At 36.7% G+C, this 19,900-nt stretch overlaps 1 protein-coding gene across 5 annotated transcripts in view; it reads left to right on the forward strand.

Moving 5' to 3' along the window:
- The window catches only part of LOC110442105 (serine/threonine-protein kinase 32B-like), a 116,645-nt gene that overhangs the window by 89,788 nt on the left and 6,957 nt on the right, over positions 1 to 19,900 (forward strand). For all 5 annotated transcript variants that reach the window (XM_021485543.1, XM_021485546.1, XM_021485547.1 and 2 more), the window contains exons 5-8: positions 1,543 to 1,580; positions 6,785 to 6,874; positions 12,671 to 12,774; positions 13,329 to 13,445. In XM_021485543.1, coding sequence (XP_021341218.1) covers positions 1,543 to 1,580; positions 6,785 to 6,874; positions 12,671 to 12,774; positions 13,329 to 13,445 — 349 coding nt within the window. The remainder of the gene's footprint in view (positions 1 to 1,542; positions 1,581 to 6,784; positions 6,875 to 12,670; positions 12,775 to 13,328; positions 13,446 to 19,900) is intronic.

Genomic DNA, 19,900 nt, shown 5'->3' on the forward strand with positions numbered 1-19,900 from the left:
TCACGATGAATTCTTTTACATCTTGTTAACCAATATATTTATATGTATACTGAAAGTATTCTCCATTGCACTGATATATTGACCATTGTACTGATAATGTTGACCATTTTACATGAATGTACTGAGATTGACCATTACTAACTGTATGTTGACCATTGTACTGCCATTGACCATTACCTACTATATGCTGACCATTGTACTGACATTAACCATTAATTACTGTATGTTGACCATTGTAATGACATTGACCATTTCTTACTGTATGTTGCCCATTGTACTGACATTGACCATCACTACTGTATGCTGACCATTGTCCTGAAATTGACCATTAATTACTGTATGTTGACCATTGTAATGACATTGACCATTTCTTACTGTATGTTGACCATTGTACTGACATTGACCATCACTACTGTATGCTGACCATTGTACTGACATTGACCATTAATTACTGTATGTTGACCATTGTACTGACATTGACCATTTCTTACTGTATGTTGACCATTGTACTGACATTGACCATTACTTACTGTATACTGACCATTGTACTGACATTGACCATTACCTACTATATGCTGACCATTGTACTGACATTGACCAGCACTACTGTATGCTGACCATTGTTGTACTGACATTGACCATTACTACTGTATGCTGACCATTGTTGTACTGACATTGACCATTACTACTGTATGCTGACCATTGTTGTACTGACATTGACCATTACTACTGTATGCTGACCATTGTACTGACATTGACCATCACTACTGTATGCTGACCATTGTACTGACATTTACCATTACTTACTGTATGCTGACCATTGTACTGATAATGTTGACCATTTTACATGAATGTACTGACATTGACCATTATACTTACTGTATGCTGACCATTGTACTGACATTGACCATAACTTACTGTATGCTGACCATTGTACTGACATTGACCATTACTTACTGTATTTTGACCATTGTACTGACATTGACCATTACTTACTGTATTTTGACCATTGTACTGACATTGACCATTACTTACTGTATTTTGACCATTGTACTGACATTGACCATTACTTACTGTATGTTGAACATTGTACTGACATTGACCATTACTTACTGTATTTTGACCATTGTACTGACATTGACCATTACTTACTGTATGCTGACCATTGTACTGACATTGACCATCACTACTGTATGCTGACCATTGTTGTACTGACATTGACCATTACTTCCTGTATGCTGACCATTGTTGTACTGACATTGACCATTACTACTGTATGCTGACCATTGTTGTACTGACATTGACCATTACTAATGTATACTGACCATTGTTGTACTGACATTGACCATTACTACTGTATGCTGACCATTGTACTGACATTGACCATTACTTACTGCATGCTGACCACTGCTCCGATGCCATGACAGATAGAGCTTAGTTTAGATTGAAATGTCTAGACCGTTATTGTCGCACATAAATAAATGAGTTTGAAGTATTATTGTGATGCTAGACGTGAATGATATTTTCTGTTTTTCTCCCCAGGGACATCAAGCCAGACAACATTCTCCTGGATGAAGAAGGTAGATTTGTGTTCAACACTTATGTTAGCTCCTGTATGCATGGCTTTAGTTCAGTTTGTGCTTCTCAAAATCCCTTTCTTTTGTTAATTAATTTGATCATCTGGGTCAAAGTGGCACATTAGCCGTCCACCAGTTAATTTTCATTTACCTGGTCAATAGTCAGGCTATGTCTATAACACTGAATCTGGTCTAGTTTGTTGTTCTGTCAACCTTTCTGTAGAGACTCGCTGGTCAGAAGATAGCTAAGGATCCCCAAACCACTGCAAAAAACTGTAACTAAATGTTGGAGAAAAAATGTTCAGAATGACCAAACTTTGATAAATCATTTCTGAAAAGAAATCCATACTGTGCAGGACTTTTATCAGAAATAAACATACATAATCAACAAAAGTGTTCTGATTGGAAAATTCTACGGGGCTATAGAACTGGGATCAAACACTGGACTCCACATTACTATTCTATCTCTCTAACCAATGGAGCTAGCTGGTCAACAGAAGTGTCTGTATACAAATATATCCAAACGGAAGTCAAAGGGAGGCCACTGTAGTTATGGAAAAAACACAGTGCAGTGGGACAGGGATCCTTAATAGTTTGTGTAAGTGATATCTAATGCACTAACAAAACGTTATAATATTATTAATCTCCCTTTGACTTCTGTTTGAATATAATTGTATACCAGCTTGAGAAAAAGGGGGTCCTTTTGTGTTCCCGATAGGGTCTGTGAATGATTGTTTTGATAGATTTTGTTTTTTCCCTTGACACCTGTTATGGTAAACCAAGATAACATTGCACAGGAGACACCTCTCATATCACTACAGATTGCAGGAGCTTTGTACAGGTCAGCAGTACCTGGAAGGCAAAAGCAATCGAAGTAATGTATCAGGGAGAGACATGGGTTTTGGTCAGACTCTTGGTCCAGTTACTGATGTACCCTGAGTGACCAGGCCGGCTCATTAGGTGGGCGAGTTACTGGGGTTGAGATCACCATTCCGCTTGTGCTTCGACACTTTAACAGGACATAACTGTTAATCTACCCTCGTCATAAGGTTTGTCCAGAAGTGAATTGTAATGGATGGACTATAGGTTAAGGATTCCCCTTGTCAACTTGGTCAACAGTCAGGAGTTTTGACTGGACAGTCTATATGGGTAAGGGAAACAAAACTACATAAAGCTGGCCTCTTACTGCTGCAGCAACCAGCAAAGTCACATAATGACCTTGGGTTGCCCAGAGATTTGGCACTTACAGCATGCTTGTTCCTGCTGTCTTGTTGGACATTTCTTTAAGAAACTATTTTCATGCTGGGGGAGGTAGTCATTTGATGATCGAGCCAGCTCCCAAGTTCTCGTGCTGATGTGAATCCATCTGAGGAGATAGCACAATCATGGAGGTCATTCATGAAGGGTGTGATCTGAAGCAGAATCAGATGTCCTAATTCTTGACCAGGATTGATCAGATTTGATATGGACACTCGATCACCTAGAGGTTCCACAAGATTCTGAGAAACCCAGAGGCGCAGCAATCTGTGGACTACTTTTACATTCTGTGCTGGGAAGTTATAGAACTGCTTCGGCAATTGGGGTGTGCCCACCACATTTGGGTCCATCTCAACCAAAAGGAATAACTACAGCACAGTAACTCTAATTAGGTGAACTCATTTGAATATTGGTTCTTGCCCAATGTGAATATAATGTACCAGAGAGCAATATGGCTGCCTCCACTCTTACCCACATTAGCCTTTTACTCAAAGCACAGGACAATACTACGAATGTATCATATTAATGAAAAAAGAAATGATGGGCAACAACACCACTGAGTCCGGTACAAAGTAATGTTTGATTTACATCCTACGTGCTGACATGTTTCGGCCAAAGNGTATGGCAGTTCTCAGTTCATAGTATGGGTACCCTGATTTATTTCACCATGGTGGCCAAGTGGTTGAGGCGTCTGACTGTCTGGATCACTATAGCCCTCAACTGCTTGATCATGGGTATTCGAAGCCTACGTGAATTAAAGCAGTTAAAAGGTACTGGCCTCAGGTCGGTGATTTTTCTCCGGGAACTCCAGTTTTCCTCCGCCATCAAACCTGGCATGTCCTTAATTGACAAAAACAAACAAACTTTATTTCACAACTGGGGGCAGTTCAGAAGCTTGAGCTTTTATTTCACTTTTGGTATCATGAGGTATTTTCCCCGTTTACGGTGATGCCTGTGAGAAACACAACACTGCCGTAGGTAATTATCTTTCACTCTTTACCCAGTATCTGAATTCCTGCAGTCACAGTACATTATGGGTGTCATTTACTTTTCAATTCAAAAACCAAAATTGTCAATTTGATCCATATAGACCAAGTGGGACTTACTGAAATTGCCAATTTCCCCACTTTTCTCCACTTTCATCACATACTCTTAAGGTTGAGCAAACTTTTATCAAAGTTAAGTAATTCATCTTAATGAATTTGTTGTTCCGATAACTCCATGGTAGCCATGGCGACCAAATGATAATACAGACTTGTGCAAAGCATATTAATGTTTATTTCAAGCAATGTTCATGGAATAAAAGTAATTTGATGTAAAATTTTATTTGTGCCTGAAAAAGAAATCGATGATATTTTATACCTTTTGATAGGAATTGCTTGGTTATATTTCTGGGAGTTTGATTTCAGAATAAAAGCAAAAATCGAACAAGGTTATGAAGATAATGTTCATGTCATCATATTGATCAGGATGGAAACTATCACTTGATGCGGTTGTGTTACATTCAGGGTGTTTAAATAATGAAAAGAACTGTTATTAAAAAAACCCATGATATTTCCTGAGAAATTTTATACATTGAAACCTTATATCCACATCATAAAACCTGATTTGATTGACACCTGAATTCATGTAGACATCCGGTAATGTTTTTATAATGCTTCAAAATTAATAACAAACCTGCTATTTTATGTCAGTTGCCTTTAAAGTAACCCTGACATACTGCATGGCCTTAAATTGTCCCACGGAAATTTTATTGTAATTAAGGTGCAAAAGCCAGTTGAATTCAACAGAACAGTTTTAGTGAAGAATAAAAAGAAAAAAACCCATTTATTTTCACAACCATCAGACTTTTATAATCCAGACCATTGTAAGAAGTGGATAAATTAGTCATTTACTGAGCCTTCATTTATATCATTACATATACCTCCAAATCAATGTGCTTTAAAAGTGTATTGGTTTTTGGTTTTCTTCCATACATCCATAATCTTGTTGCAAATTCCTGTATATCTTCTTACACAATCAAAATTAACTGTCATTGTATTGACCTAGTTAATTGCTTCCAAATTTTGAATTTTGAATCTTGTGGTTGGGCAGGGTTACAGTAACATTCCTAAGAGGAGTTATGGGATCAAAATTTTTTGATAGCTTGGAATACAAACAATAGATAGCTGTGGGTAAGTCATACCAAAATTGTTGTAAAGACATCATTAAAACTGGTTTTACTATAGGGAAAATTCAAAGGTGATCATGCAAAACGTGTACGATCTACAACTGATCATTCTGAAAAAATCAGGATATATTGGAAATTATTATTGACTTGTGAACCCTTGAATGATTTTTTGAACCTGGTAGCTTATAAGTACCATACGGCTAAAACCAGAGAAATCTGTAGACAGCGAGGTGTTAAATGAGGCAAGGCTAACACAGGAAATCACCAAGTTCTTTACCCATGTCACAAGCCCGTAGATTGGAAATTAACACAAGACCGGTCGATAGCTCATAAACGCCTCAAATCAATCATACGCTTGTATTATATGGACGATTATGTGGTGAGCCCATCAATATGAAATTGATGGAGATCCTTAGCACTCTTTGTAATACCAGTAATTGGAACACGAATTGCAAATTATTGTCTAGTATCATGACATTTTTTTTTATTATACGGTCAAAATTGGTCATCTCCACTGAGCACATTATACCAGACTGCTGCGAGTACAATCTCCACAGCACGTTATACCAGACTGCTGTCAGTACATGACCTATATTTGTGGATTTGAGTTTTCAATGTTATTTATTCCCAAAAGTCTACAGAAATACAACATTTTATATGATTCTTAAAGTATATTTGACTCCCTTAGATCACATTGTAATTTACTGGCGATATGTCATCCTTTACCCACTCTCCCTAATTTGGAGGGAGCTAAATTTTCAACCAATGAATTTGCTAAACTGTTCCTATTTTCATAGGACCTGATGAGTTCATTAAACAGCTCAATTAAAAGATGCCATTTAAGTGTTATTTTTTCCCTAGGGTGTGCATTATAAACTCACATTTGATTTAAGCTTTTAATTCTGAGCACACGTAATACCCCCCAAGGAAATTTTAAAACGTTAGCAAGTACCGTATTTGACCGCAAATAAGCCCCCACCCCTTGTGAAAAAAACACAGACCAAAAGTAGGGAGGGGCTAGCTAGCCTAAAAGTCTAATTCATTTTAGCCTATATAGCTAGCTTCTTTGATTCACAGGTTCACATATATAGCTACTGGTATATCATGTCTTACCTCCTGGTTTTTATCATATATTTTAAACGAAATGTAACAGAATTGAAGCACCATGCATCTTCTTCCAGTGTAGTTACAGTATATATATTCACTGGGTAAGTTGTATGGCTTTTCCAACCTCGACTGTCATTTACTGCCTTTCCTCGGTCATAAACTTGGTATTTATTATATAGTGCTGTAGCAATTCTACCCCCTATATCTCACAATATGTTCTGTTTATTATCACCTTGAGATTATTTCTTCACATGCATAAATGTGTTTTTGTACTTAACCTCGAGATATAATGTAGTGTCACCATGAAATCTAAGTCCATCCTTACTAAAGTCACCTTGAGATCAAAGTCCTTGTATGCGACGCATCTCCCTGAGACCGTCCCTGTATATGTGTTAATTGTGTGACCTTTTGTTCATAGCTTGTCTGTGAGTATATATGCATGGTGTTGTTAATTTTCTGTCTCAACCTCAAACTTTGAAAACTCTATTGATCATAACTTTAAGAAAATGTTGATCATGTTTATTTTTTTTATTTTTAAAATTTCAAAATTTTATACAAATATGTATAAGAATTCATCAAATGAAGGTGGAGTTCATATCCCCACCTGAGCAAGTTAGAAAAAACTTTATATTAAATCTAATGCTTTTAATGATGATGATTTTTTTTCCCACAGGTCATGTCCATATAACAGATTTCAACATCGCCACAGTCCTGAGTGACGGACAGCTAGCCACGTCCATGTCTGGCACCACTCCTTATATGGGTATGGATTAATGCACAATTCTCCTTATATGGTATAATGATTATCACAAGAGTCTCTTTACATCATTTTCCGTCTGTTAATCCTTCAAGAAAATTAGGGCTACAATGATTTTCACTGAGAGCACATATATCATATTGGTGATATATAGCAAGCCTTCAGTTAAAACAGTTCTGGTTTGGATATGTTAATCAGACAGTTATACATCTAATAATGATTTCTATATGCATATTTTGATTGGACAACACTCCTAATTCAATATGCAAATATGTATCACTACCTATGGTACAACATATGACAGTATTATACTCCTTATATGGTACAGTTACATATATAAGGCATTATAACGAGTTATAACGAGTTCCAGGAGCTATCTCTCAAAAATTATAGAAACACAAATAGAACAAGTAAGATAGACAGCGCTCCTTCTCATTTTCTTTTCATCCCTTTCAATCCCTTCGCTTCATACTTTATCCTTTCTATTCATTTTTAGGTCATCTGACCCAAAGGGTCAGGATGACCTAGCTATATATAGTCATTGTGCTTCATCCGTCGCCGTCCGCCGTTTTAAACTTCTTCTCAAGTTCCACCAGTGGGATTGAGCTGAAACTTGCCTGAAATGATCCTGAGATGGTCCTGACCAAGTGTTGTTATTTTTCGGGCCGCTCCAAAATCCAAGATGGCCACCATGACCGCCACCTTAAAAACACATTTTAAACTTCTTCTCAACTTCCACCAGTGGGATTCAGATCAAATTTGCCTGAAATAATCCTGAGATGGTCCTGACCAAGTGTTGTCATTTTTCGGGATGGTCTAAAATCTAAGATGGCCACCATCTTGAAAAACACTTTTTAAACTTCTTCTCCAGTTCCACTGGTGCCATTGAGCTAAAAATTGGTGGGGATGTTTCGGGGTCACAAAAGTGGAAATTAGCTAAAATTTGCTTTATAATGCTATTCCTCCTTAATGCCTAAATGAATATTGCAATCACATATGGTCCGAAATATCATTAGGGGGTGGGGTGGGGGGAGAAGGGAAGGAGGACAATGTTTTCTTGAATAAATGAGGCTGGTTCGACCCCTGGGGGATAGAGGGGCGGCGTCCCGAGAAAGGAAATTACCTAAAATCCTGCTTTTAAACACTACTCGTTAATGCCAAAAGTAGATTACAACAATTTCAGTATGAAACATCATTTAGAAACAATCATTTCTTATATAAATGAGGCAGGTTTAACCACCGTTGACAGCAGGACGGGCCTTAAAAGGAGAAATCTATTCAGATTTAGGTTTAAATGCTTTCTGATAGCTTTACTTACAAATAGTTACCCATTGTTGAACAAAACTACCATCATGGAAAACAAATTCTTAGATTATTTCATAGAAAGTTGAAAAGTTACCATTCTCCCTGCTCAGTATTTGTAGTCATGATCAGATGACCTTTTAGGCCCATGCATGGACCGGCCTCTTTGTTTCTTTTTTTCGTCTGCTGGATAATCCATCTACTCCGTAGTGAAGCGGATATAAAAACACTCAAAACAATCAGCATTATAACAAGTTACCATACCTTGTATCACATACCATTGAAGTCATATACATTTGTACTTTAAATTTATTGGTCTCTCACTGTACTAACAGCTGGGGACTAATTTGGCTTAACTATCACTCGATGACCTTCTGTCTGCCATAAAAAAAATGTCACTTCGTCAAGATTAATTATCGCATTTCACCTAAATCAGTTTTGATGCATGTGCATATATACGTCTACAAATGAAGGGTTGTAGCAAACTGATATCAGGTTTCATGCCCCTATTTACAGAGTTATAGCCCTTAATGGCTCTAATTTATTTGAAATTTTATTCGACACTGATTGCTGCAGTGGTGTACGATCCCACTAGACTGCATGGCACTTAAGGGCTAGCAGTGTTATTTTAGAGCAATTTAAGTGAAATTTTTTAACATTTACTATGAACATATAGGTTAGCTATAGGCTGGTAGAACTTTTCAAATCAACTTGCAGGCTTATATATAAAGTCTAAATATGAAATTGTATGCCCCTGTTGTTCGCTATACTTTTCCATTTTTCAATAAAATTCGATAAAAAGAACAGTGTTGGTCATTTGATACAGTATACAGTATTTATATATATATTTCACGGGAAGAAAGATTAAACAGTTATTTTCTTGCAAGCATAACAACTTTAAGTCCGTATAATGCTGTCTTTTTCTTCTCATAATAATCTGTAAGAAACAACTTGGAAACACTGAATAAGGCTTTAAAATAATTTATTAGATAAAATATTATTAATAGGATAAATACATGCACTCACTGTAATGGATCGACCAATCATAAAGTTGTAAAATTGCATAAAAAAAATACACCATCAACATGCATGTTCACGAACATGCGATATTCATTTAAAATTGATTAAATGTTATGCAATTGTACTTGCAGAACATTGACTGAAATATCATGCAACACTAGTACAATAACTGTCAGCATAAATAAATCAACTGAATTTTTTGAAAGGCTCAGATTTACATGCAAGGATCTGAGGGGAAATTATAGCTTTTCCAGCACAAATTCAGTTATTTTCAACTATAAACTTTGAATGTTTATGTCACTTTGTCAAATAAATTAAAAAATAAAAATACCCCATTCTGACAATTCCATGATGCATAATCCATTTGTGCACAAATTTAAAATGGCATGGACTGTCTGTTAAATTTAATAAACAAACAAATTTGTCCCTGCAGTACAGCTGGTGGCTAAAATATGAATTATAAATACATTGATCAATCAAGTGTCAACGCACTCGATCAATTGCCTTATAGTTAAATACAGATCGTCAATGTCAGTGGGAGTATGCATATATGTGATTCAATGTATGGACATAAAACCATTTCAATTGTCACCACAAAAAACACAATGTCCCATAAATGTAAGTTAAATTATTAGCTGTTTTGTCCAATAAATAAATAAATACATTTACAGATATTCCAAATAGAATAAAATATAAGAAAATATGGCACTACAGTAAGGACAATGTATTTTCGTATTTAACTGTTTAAGAGCTAGAGCTCGGGGCCTGTATTCATGAAACCGTTTTCATGCCCAAGCGTGGATTTTGCGCTCAAACCAACTTTCTTGTATCCCACTTAAATCATGTCAAAAGTCAAAAAGTCAAATGTATAAACATTGAAAACTGTATATTTGGCATTAAGTCTCTTCAAACTTTTTCCAGATGATTGACAAAATAATAAGATTTTCTTATTAATTTATAAATGGGACAAGAAATTAGACTTGAGCACAAAATCCATGCGTACATGGGGATGAGAACGGTTTCATGAATACGGGCCCAGATAACACATTATAATGCATATAGGTATATATTCTGTCTGATTGAGTATACATTATATCTGTTCATTCTCTTTATATAACACTATATATAAATATAAGACACTAATATTAGCACAGTGTTCGTTGCACACTTCACATACATCCTTAGTAAACTTCAGTCTGGTTGTTGTAGAAATTATTAAGCTCTGCTTGTCAACACTTTCCCTGCAGTTTATGTAGCACCATGCAACACTAGTAAAAAGTTAGCTATCAGAACTCGTACCTGCTGCAAACTTCTTGTATTTGGTGTTGATATTTTCTCATAATAGTAAAGCTTGGTTGACAATTATAAGGTAAGTCATATACAATGCTTTGCGTTTTAAGTCCAACTGTTAGACAGTCTGCAGGTATATCTGAACACTTCGAGAACTTCTTGTATGCAGTGTTCATGCAGATACTTCCTCATAATGATAAAGCTCAGTTGGCGATAAATAAATTAAGTCATATATGCAACAAGTTACCCGAACACTTCGTGAACTTCTTGTGTGTGCAGAGTTAAGTTGATACTACTTCACAATAGTAAAACTTAGTTGGCGATGAAATAAGTCATATGACATGCATGCAACACTTTCCATTGTAATTAAGTCCAATTGTGTAACAAGTCATGGTATCCGAACACTATAGCTGAGAACGTAATTCTTGTACGTGGAGTTGATACTTCCTCATAGCAGCTGAAGTATTAACTAAAGCTCTGGTTGACAATAGTCAAAGTCATAGATACAACCCTTTTAGTTTAACACTGACCGTGTTCACGAGTCGGATAATCACGAACACTTGCTGAGAACTTCTTCTATGCGGAGCTGATACTTCCTTATACCTCCGGATCCGCCGATATGTACCCTGTCGTTGTTGTAATCTACAGGAAATCTCAGTTGGTCATACAAACGTACGTAGTGGTCATCCAGTTTCCTCTGTAGCAAGTGGTTAATCTTCAAACGTTGGACGTCGAAATTCAGTCTGGTTAGTCCGGGACACTTATCAAACTGTCCTCTGGTGATGATTTCCGCGACAAAAACGTGTCTCACCCCAGAGAGTGTCAGGTGGTCTACCAAGGCACTGAGGCGATCAAATATCTCCTGTGGCTCCGATGTCTTGGAAATGTCATTTCCTCCTAAATGAATGAACACCACATCTGCTTTAAAGTCTAGGAGCTCCTGTAATAAATGGCCTGGAATCCGTTCTGAACGCATCCCACCTTTTCCAAAGAATCTGCAAGTCCCGTTCAAGTGTAAATCGTGGTTGCAGAATTGTCCAAGTCGTGCAACGTAGCTGGATCCAAACAAGGCATATCTTGTGGCCATGATGATTGGGTTGAGGCTTTTAATCTGTATTAACTATAGGTTTATCCACCCCTGGCTTCTTAGAGGTCCAGCTGTAGATGTGTCAGCTTCTTCTTTAACTGTGTATAATACACAGGATATTATGAATCCAGTTAGTTCTATACAGGGGTAGCCCAAATCTGTATGATGTTTCCAAGAACTGTTTTAATAGTCTACAATACACAAAGATTATGTGGTCTTCACTTTTTGCCTGTCAGATGTTTCTATGATACCTGTATATTGGTCAAGCCCCTCTTATACCCGAGAGATTTACCAGTGGTTGACCATCTCTCCTCAGTATCTGCATGATGACACCTGTAGCATTAGTTACAAGGTCACAGGTGAGCCAAACTGATATGACACCTCTGATTGGTTTGGTCTATGTCCTGACACCTGAATTGATGAACAATGAGTACAGACACCTGTGTTTAGACTGACCAGCAATTAACGAGCGGTCAGTCTCAGGTGTGTTGTTATATGGAGTATTACCTGGCACTTGGCAGGTTTAAACAAAACAGTGATCAGGTATAGTTTTAAACATATTGTTTCCCTACGATTAGGAATCAATTGGGTTGTTTAATTTGTTTTATCAACAGTGAATTTGAAGAGAAACAAATAGTTTGATTTGATGAAAATATTTTTAAGACATTAATATTTATTACATTTGTTCCATGTTTGTATGTATTGGTATATATATTTCTTAAAATCAAGAAAATACATTAAAATATGTTTCAACAAACTTAAATGTTTCATAAATAGAAAAAGTTAAGCAATATCAAGGAAAATTTCATATATTTAAAAATTAAGATAATTAATGATATAATTTAGATGATAAAGCATGTTAATTTTATCAAGACTAATAATAATTTAAAATGGTGTTTTTAACAGCTAGTCTTGAATATAAGTACATGTGAAATATATTTGATACTAAATTTGAAAGCCCATTGAAAATTATATATTTATTTTACATTCTCACCACTTTTAAAAAAATTGACATTTTTTTCCCAGTAATGATCATGAATGGCCAGAAATATTTCAAATATATGGAAAAGGAATGATTTTTATGCCACTGTTTTTGTTGTCAGCTCCCGAGGTGTTTGCGTGTGCAATGGACGAGTGTACAGGATACAGTTTTGCTGTGGACTGGTGGTCGCTTGGTATCTGTGCCTATGAAATGCTAAAAGGAAGGGTAAGTCCTTAAAAATCTATAAAAAAAAAAATCTTAAGCTAGAATGAGTATAACAATGTCTAGCATGTAGATATACTTTGAAATGTGTGGGAATGACCTCTTATTAAGTTTTTAAAAAACCCAAAGAACAGTAATAGAATTTGAAAAAGCACACATCAAGGTATTAACCTATATTAGAGGGCCTGGGATTCAGATTGTTAAATGCAATTAATTAATTAATTTGGCTTGAGTAATTCATGCAGGAAAACCAATTGAATTCGAATGAAGCCTTATGTAGAAATCAATGATAAATTAATAGGTAAGAGTATTTTGTTGAAAAGTGTGATGAAATTCAGGCCCTATATTATATACTTTTAAGAGAGGGATGAATTCAATATTCTATAGAAATCTGTAATGAATTTTAGCCCTATAACCTTTTAGAGGCTAATTAATTTCAAGTGGATTAATTGGTAGAAATCTGATAAATATGAGCGCAGTGATTCATGAATTTATTAGAGGTCTTTGTTAGAAATACTTTTACTATTTTCTGATGAATTTGAGATCTGTATTTGTAGCGGCCGTATGAGATTCACAACAGTACCTCTATACATGAAGTCAAACAGATGTTCACCGGTTTCAAAATTCACTTCAACTCAATTTGGACTGATGGCCTCAAGGATATACTCAAACAGGTAGTTTTTTTTTTACCAAATTTTGTATGTCGCCCCATCTAATCTCGAGGAAATTGATAAGGAATGACAGACATACATTCAACTTAAACAAACAGGTGAGTATTGGGACACCCTTAGTCCAGCAGTTGTTACCTCTTGATCCCCCTCTGTACCTGGGTAAGGGTGAAAGTGAGTGTGTGAACTGGGAGTTGTATAGGTGTTCTGTTTATTATGGGTTCCTATTTCCATTGACTCATTTATATTTCTAAATCATTTGAATGTTACAGCACAGAATTACCCAACCCAAAACATAAACTCCACTCTAGACAGGTGGTGCTGAGCAGCAAGGGTATGTTCACATATCTGTGTGGGAAATACACGTATCTGTGTGGGAAATACGCAGATCTGTGTCGGAAATACACATATCTCGGTAGGGAATACACAGATCTGTGTGAGAAATACACAGATCTGTGTGGGCAATACACATATATGGGAACTTTATTATATATCTGCATGGGAATACGTATGGGGAATTAACATATCTGTGGGGGAACTTAATTATATCTGCATCGGAATACGTATGGGGAATTAACATATCTGTGTGTGAACTATATTATATATTTGCATGGGAATACGTATGGGGAATTGACATATCTGTGTGGGAAATACGCAGATCTGTGTCGGAAATACACATATCTCGGTAGGGAATACACAGATCTGTGAGAGAAATACACAGATCTGTGTGGGCAATACACATATATGGGAACTTTATTATATATCTGCATCGTAATACGTATGCGGAATTAACATATCTGTATGGGAACTTTATTATATATCTTCATGGGAATACGTATGGGAATTAACATATCTGGGTGGGAACTCTATTATTTATCTGCATGGGAATACAAATGGGGAATTAACATATCTATGTGGGAACTTTATTATATATCTGCATTGGAATACATATGGGGAATTAAAATATCTGTGTGGGAACTTTATTATATATTTGCATGGGAATACGTATGGGGTATTAACATATCTATGTGGGAACTTTATTATATATCCGCATGGGAATACGTATGGGGTATTAACATATCTATGTGGGAACTTTATTATATATCTTCATGGGAATACGTATGGGGTATTAACATATCTGTGGGCGAACTTAATTATATCTGCATCAGAATACGTATGGGGAATTGACATATCTGTGTGGGAACTATATTATGTATCTGCATCGGAATACGTATGTGGAATTAACATATCTGTGTGGGAACTTTACTATATATCTGCATGGGAAAACGTATGGGGAATTAACATCTCTGTGTGGGAACTATATTATATATCAGCATGGGAATATGTATGGGGAATTAACATCTCTGTGTGGGAACTTTATTATATATCTTCATGGGAATACGTATGGGGCATTAACATATCTGTGTGTGAACTTTAATATATATCTGCATCGGAATACGTATTTGGTATTTACATATCTATTTGGGATCTTTATTATATATCTGCATTGGAATACATATGGGGAATTAACATACCTGTGGGGGAAATTAATTATATCTGCATCAGAATACGTATGGGGAATTGACATATCTGTGTGGGAAATATATTATATATCTGTATGGGAATACATATGGGGCATTAACATATCTGTGTGGGAACTTTATTATATATCTGCATGGGAAATACATATTCATTTGTAAATGTGTGGGGAAACATTGTTGTGGAAAAAACTCATATCTCTATGGGAAATATATATATATTATATGCAGGTTTTACAAATTCATGTGGTAAATAAACTTATCTTAGTGGTGGTTACATAATTATGTTGGAAATACACTTATCTATGTGGGGTTTACATACCTGTGTGGGAAATACACTTATCTGTGTTGGAAATACACTTATCTATGTGGGGTTTACATATCTGTGTGGGGAATTAACATACCTGATTGGGTAGTACGTCGGACAAGAAAGGCAAACATACCAATGTTGTCATTTAAAAATTTAATTACGCTATGTTTCTATTGCATCAACTGTGCACAAGACATTTCTAATTTGCTTTTCTTTGCCTTCTTTTGGACAAGAACAAAATAACTGAAAAACATTCATATTAATATGGTCTGTATATGATTGCCGACGTTATTGAAAGCAGGATTTATGTATTATTTAAAACAGTTTGCCCAATTCAAAGGAATAGACCCCTGAGGTATTGACTGGGAAAATTGATCAGTGGTGGAGGCTAACATTATAATGTACCAGTAAAACAATCAAAATTTGTTCATTGACATCCAGGGAATACGTTATCTCATATAGCCTATTAATCATTTAAGAATGCAATACGATACAAGTTTTAGTTAAAAATAAAAAAGTGTGTTTAAAATTTTATTTCCTTTTGGTTAGATTGCATTTTCAATGACAGATTTATTTATGAAGTTTCAAATGTTATGTATGACAAAGTCAGTTTGATGATGACATTGGAGAAATAATTTATTGAAAATTCTAAGGAAATCAATAGGTTTCACATCTGTGTTGCCACATGCACAGCACAGTAATTGGCTCGATGTACCTGACAACTCCATGCCATGTCATTGTTTACATCGAAAGAAATGGAAAAAATCAGGTAGAAAAAAAACCCGGAGACAGGAATAACACATATTGATTTTATATTGCAACATTGAAGTCTGGTCAGGTTTTTCCTGATTTTAGGTAGATTTTCAGTATTGGATAAATGGCTTACCTGATCTCCCGCAATGGATATGCCTCTTACATCATTCACCCCTGAAATTTCATAATGAACTATTCCAACTTTTGAATTGGAAGGGTTCAAATGTGTCTTCAGGGGTGAATGAATTAATGATAAGTTGGAATTAATGGAACCGGGTTAACTATAGACCTTCAGAAGTGGATGCGTCTATTTCTGTAGGTAGAGTTGACAGTTATGGGACTGGGGTAACTGAAAATCTGGGACTGTTTCTACAGGTAGAGTTGACAGTTGTAGGATTGGGCTAACTGAAAATCTGGGACTGTTTCTACAGGAAGAGTTGACAGTTATAGGACTGGGCTAACTGAAAATCTGGGACTGTTTCTACGGGTAGAGTTGACAGTTGTAGGACTGGGCTAACTGAAAATCTTGGACTGTTTCTACAGGTAGAGTTGACAGTTGTAGGATTGGGCTAACTGAAAATCTGGGACTGTTTCTACAGGTAGAGTTGACAGTTATAGGACTGGGCTAACTGAAAATCTGGGACTGTTTCTACAGGAAGAGTTGACAGTTATAGGACTGGGCTAACTGAATATCTGGGACTCTTTCTACAGGTAGAATTGACAGTTATAGGACTGGGCTAGCTGAAAATCTGGGACTGTTTCTACAGGTAGAGTTGACAGTTATAGGACTGGGCTAACTGAATATCTGGGAGTCTTTCTACAGGTAGAATTGACAGTTATAGGACTAGGCTAGCTGAAAATCTGGGACTGTTTCTACAGGTAGAATTGACAGTTATAGGACTAGGCTAGCTGAAAATCTGGGACTGTTTCTACAGGCAGAGTTGACAGTTGTAGGACTGGGCTAACTGAATATCTGGGGCTGTTTCTACAGGTAGAGTTGACAGTTGTAGGACTGGGCTAACTGAAAATCTTGGACTGTTTCTACAGGTAGAGTTGACAGTTATATGACTGGGCTAACTGAAAATCTGGGACTGTTTCTACAGGAAGAGTTGACCGTTGTAGGACTGGGCTAACTGAATATCTGGGGCTGTTTCTACAGGTAGAGTTGACAGTTGTAGGACTGGGCTAACTGAATATCTGGGACTGTTTGTACAGGTAGAGTTGACAGTCCTGGGACTGTTTCTATAGGAAGAGTTGACAGTTATAGGACTAGGCTAACTGAATATCTGGGACTGTTTCTACAGGCAGAGTTGACAGTTGTAGGACTGGGCTAACTGAAAATCTTGGACTGTTTCTACAGGTAGAGTTGACAGTTATAGGACTGGGCTAACTGAATATCTGGGAGTCTTTCTACAGGTAGAATTGACAGTTATAGGACTGGGCTAACTGAAAATGGGGGACTGTTTCTACAGGTAGAGTTGACAGTTATATGACTGGGCTAACTGAAAATCTGGGACTGTTTCTACAGGAAGAGTTGACCGTTGTAGGACTGGGCTAACTGAATATCTGGGGCTGTTTCTATAGGAAGAGTTGACAGTTATAGGACTAGGCTTACTGAATATCTGGGACTGTTTCTACAGGAAGAGTTGACCGTTGTAGGACTGGGCTAACTGAATATCTGGGACTCTTTCTACAGGCAGAATTGACAGTTATAGGACTGGGCTAGCTGAAAATCGGGGACTGTTTCTACAGGTAGAGTTGACAGTTGTAGGACTGGGCTAACTGAATATCTGGGGCTGTTTCTACAGGTAGAGTTGACAGTTGTAGGACTGGGCTAACTGAAAATCTGGGACTGTTTCTACAGGTAGAGTTGACAGTTGTAGGACTGGGCTAACTGAATATCTGGGACTGTTTGTACAGGTAGAGTTGACAGTCAAGGACTGAGCTAACTGAATATCTGGGACTGTTTCTACAGGCAGAGTTGACAGTTGTAGGACTGGGCTAACTAAAAAGTTGCAGCAGTGGACATCACTCTTCCTAGATCAGCAGTTATGAAACCTGTGATAACTGGACCCTAAATATTACAGAAATCTTTGAATAATGAATTCTGAATCGATCATCATATAGACCCCTGTGGCACTCAGAGGTGTTTTTATGAAAATGGAAAATATGATACATATGTATGATATTTGTTTTGTTCATAACATTTTAAAGTAAATTTTCAAACAACTCCAAGTTAGAAAAAAAAACGCCTTACAAATTGGAGCTCTTCTTTTGTTGGAGGTGCAACACTGAGCCCTGGGATTCTGTGCCTTAAGACTTGGTAATGTTCATACACTCACAGAACTAACTATTGATCCGTTACATAAATTGTACCTTAAGCACGATTAGAGAGGGAAGTTGAGTATTTAAAGTAATTAAAGTGTTAACAAAGGGTTGCCCAATGAGAAACAAATTGTGTGCTCCAATCTCAGCCAGAACAGAAAATGGGTATTTTACTCTTTAGAAATTGCATGCACCTAAAGGATGAGAGATTCCAAGGAAGACAAAATTATCAGTGAGTGCAAATCACAGAGTGTGACAGTGTGTTGCCTATTAAAATATAACCACTAATGGGCTCACAGTGGCCGAGTGGTTAAGGCGTCTGCATGACTATCTACGAACGCGAGCCCTCCACTACTGGGTCGCAGGTTCAAAGCCGATGTGAGGTACTCTCCAGATACTGGCCGTAGGTTGGTGTTTTTTTGTCCAGTACTTAAGCTTTCCTCCACCACCAAAACCTGGCACGTCCTTAAATGACCAAAGCTGATAATAGCCCGGACGAAAAACACAAAACAAACCAAATTATCACTAAAACAGAACCACCATTAACTGAGTAAGTAGGAAGGAAGGTAGGTGCCAAGATAGGTATTATTCACCTGTCATTTCTTCACAATGAGGTATTGTTCACCCGTCATTTCTTCACAATGAAAACTACAATTGACAATGATACAATTTTGACCATGTCTTTTAATTCATGGGTTGTAGGGAGCCTTCTGTTATGACCCATCCTCAATCTACCTTTATAGAGCAATGGCAAAATTGGGCCAGGAGCCCTTGTATCATGATTTTTTTGGTCAAGGTTAAGTTTATATAACTTATAATGTTTCAGGTCTGCCATTTATGTTCCAAACCACAAATAATGTATATTGGTGGCTCGGTGCTTGTTTTTCGAATTTTCGGTCTCCTCTGTTTGTCTCCCAAATGGATTAAGATTTTTATCTGCTCTGGCTAAAGGTCAAGTAAGCTTATGCTGTGGGACATTGTTTCTCAATCAGTGTTCCACTATTTAGTCTGGAACAGCTGAAGGGATTTTGATAAGATTTGATACTCTTTAAAGAATCCCTGAGGATAAAATTTTATACAATGTAGAAATGTTTTGGCTCTCATGAGATAGAGGATCATGCATACCCATTGGCAAAATAGGGAAAACCTTAAAAACTACTTCTTCAATGCATGTAATAGCATCCAAACTTCTTTGAGTCCACATTGACATAAAATGAAGAGCTTTGAAGCAGTTTAGGTTGAAGGTCAAAGATCAAGTCTCAAATATTTCCGAACTAAAATTGAGGTCACCACTTTTTACATTGCCTAGTTTAATGATTTGTTATCATAATAAGGTTATCATCAATATAAGACCGTTTTTCAATAATAGATCAGAGGACTTTAGTTCGAGATGAATTTGTCTTATAATGGGACCCTTATAATATTGTTTAAGTAAAGGATATATGGCTCTTTTGGGGTACTGAGTGGCAGCAAGGCCCAATAGGGGGATATGAAAAAAGGTGTTGCCTCCCTTGTTGGAGTAGATTGAGTGTTAA

The sequence above is a fragment of the Mizuhopecten yessoensis genome, unplaced genomic scaffold (assembly GCF_002113885.1).
Source record: "Mizuhopecten yessoensis strain PY_sf001 unplaced genomic scaffold, ASM211388v2 scaffold716209, whole genome shotgun sequence".
NCBI lineage: Eukaryota > Metazoa > Mollusca > Bivalvia > Pectinida > Pectinidae > Mizuhopecten > Mizuhopecten yessoensis.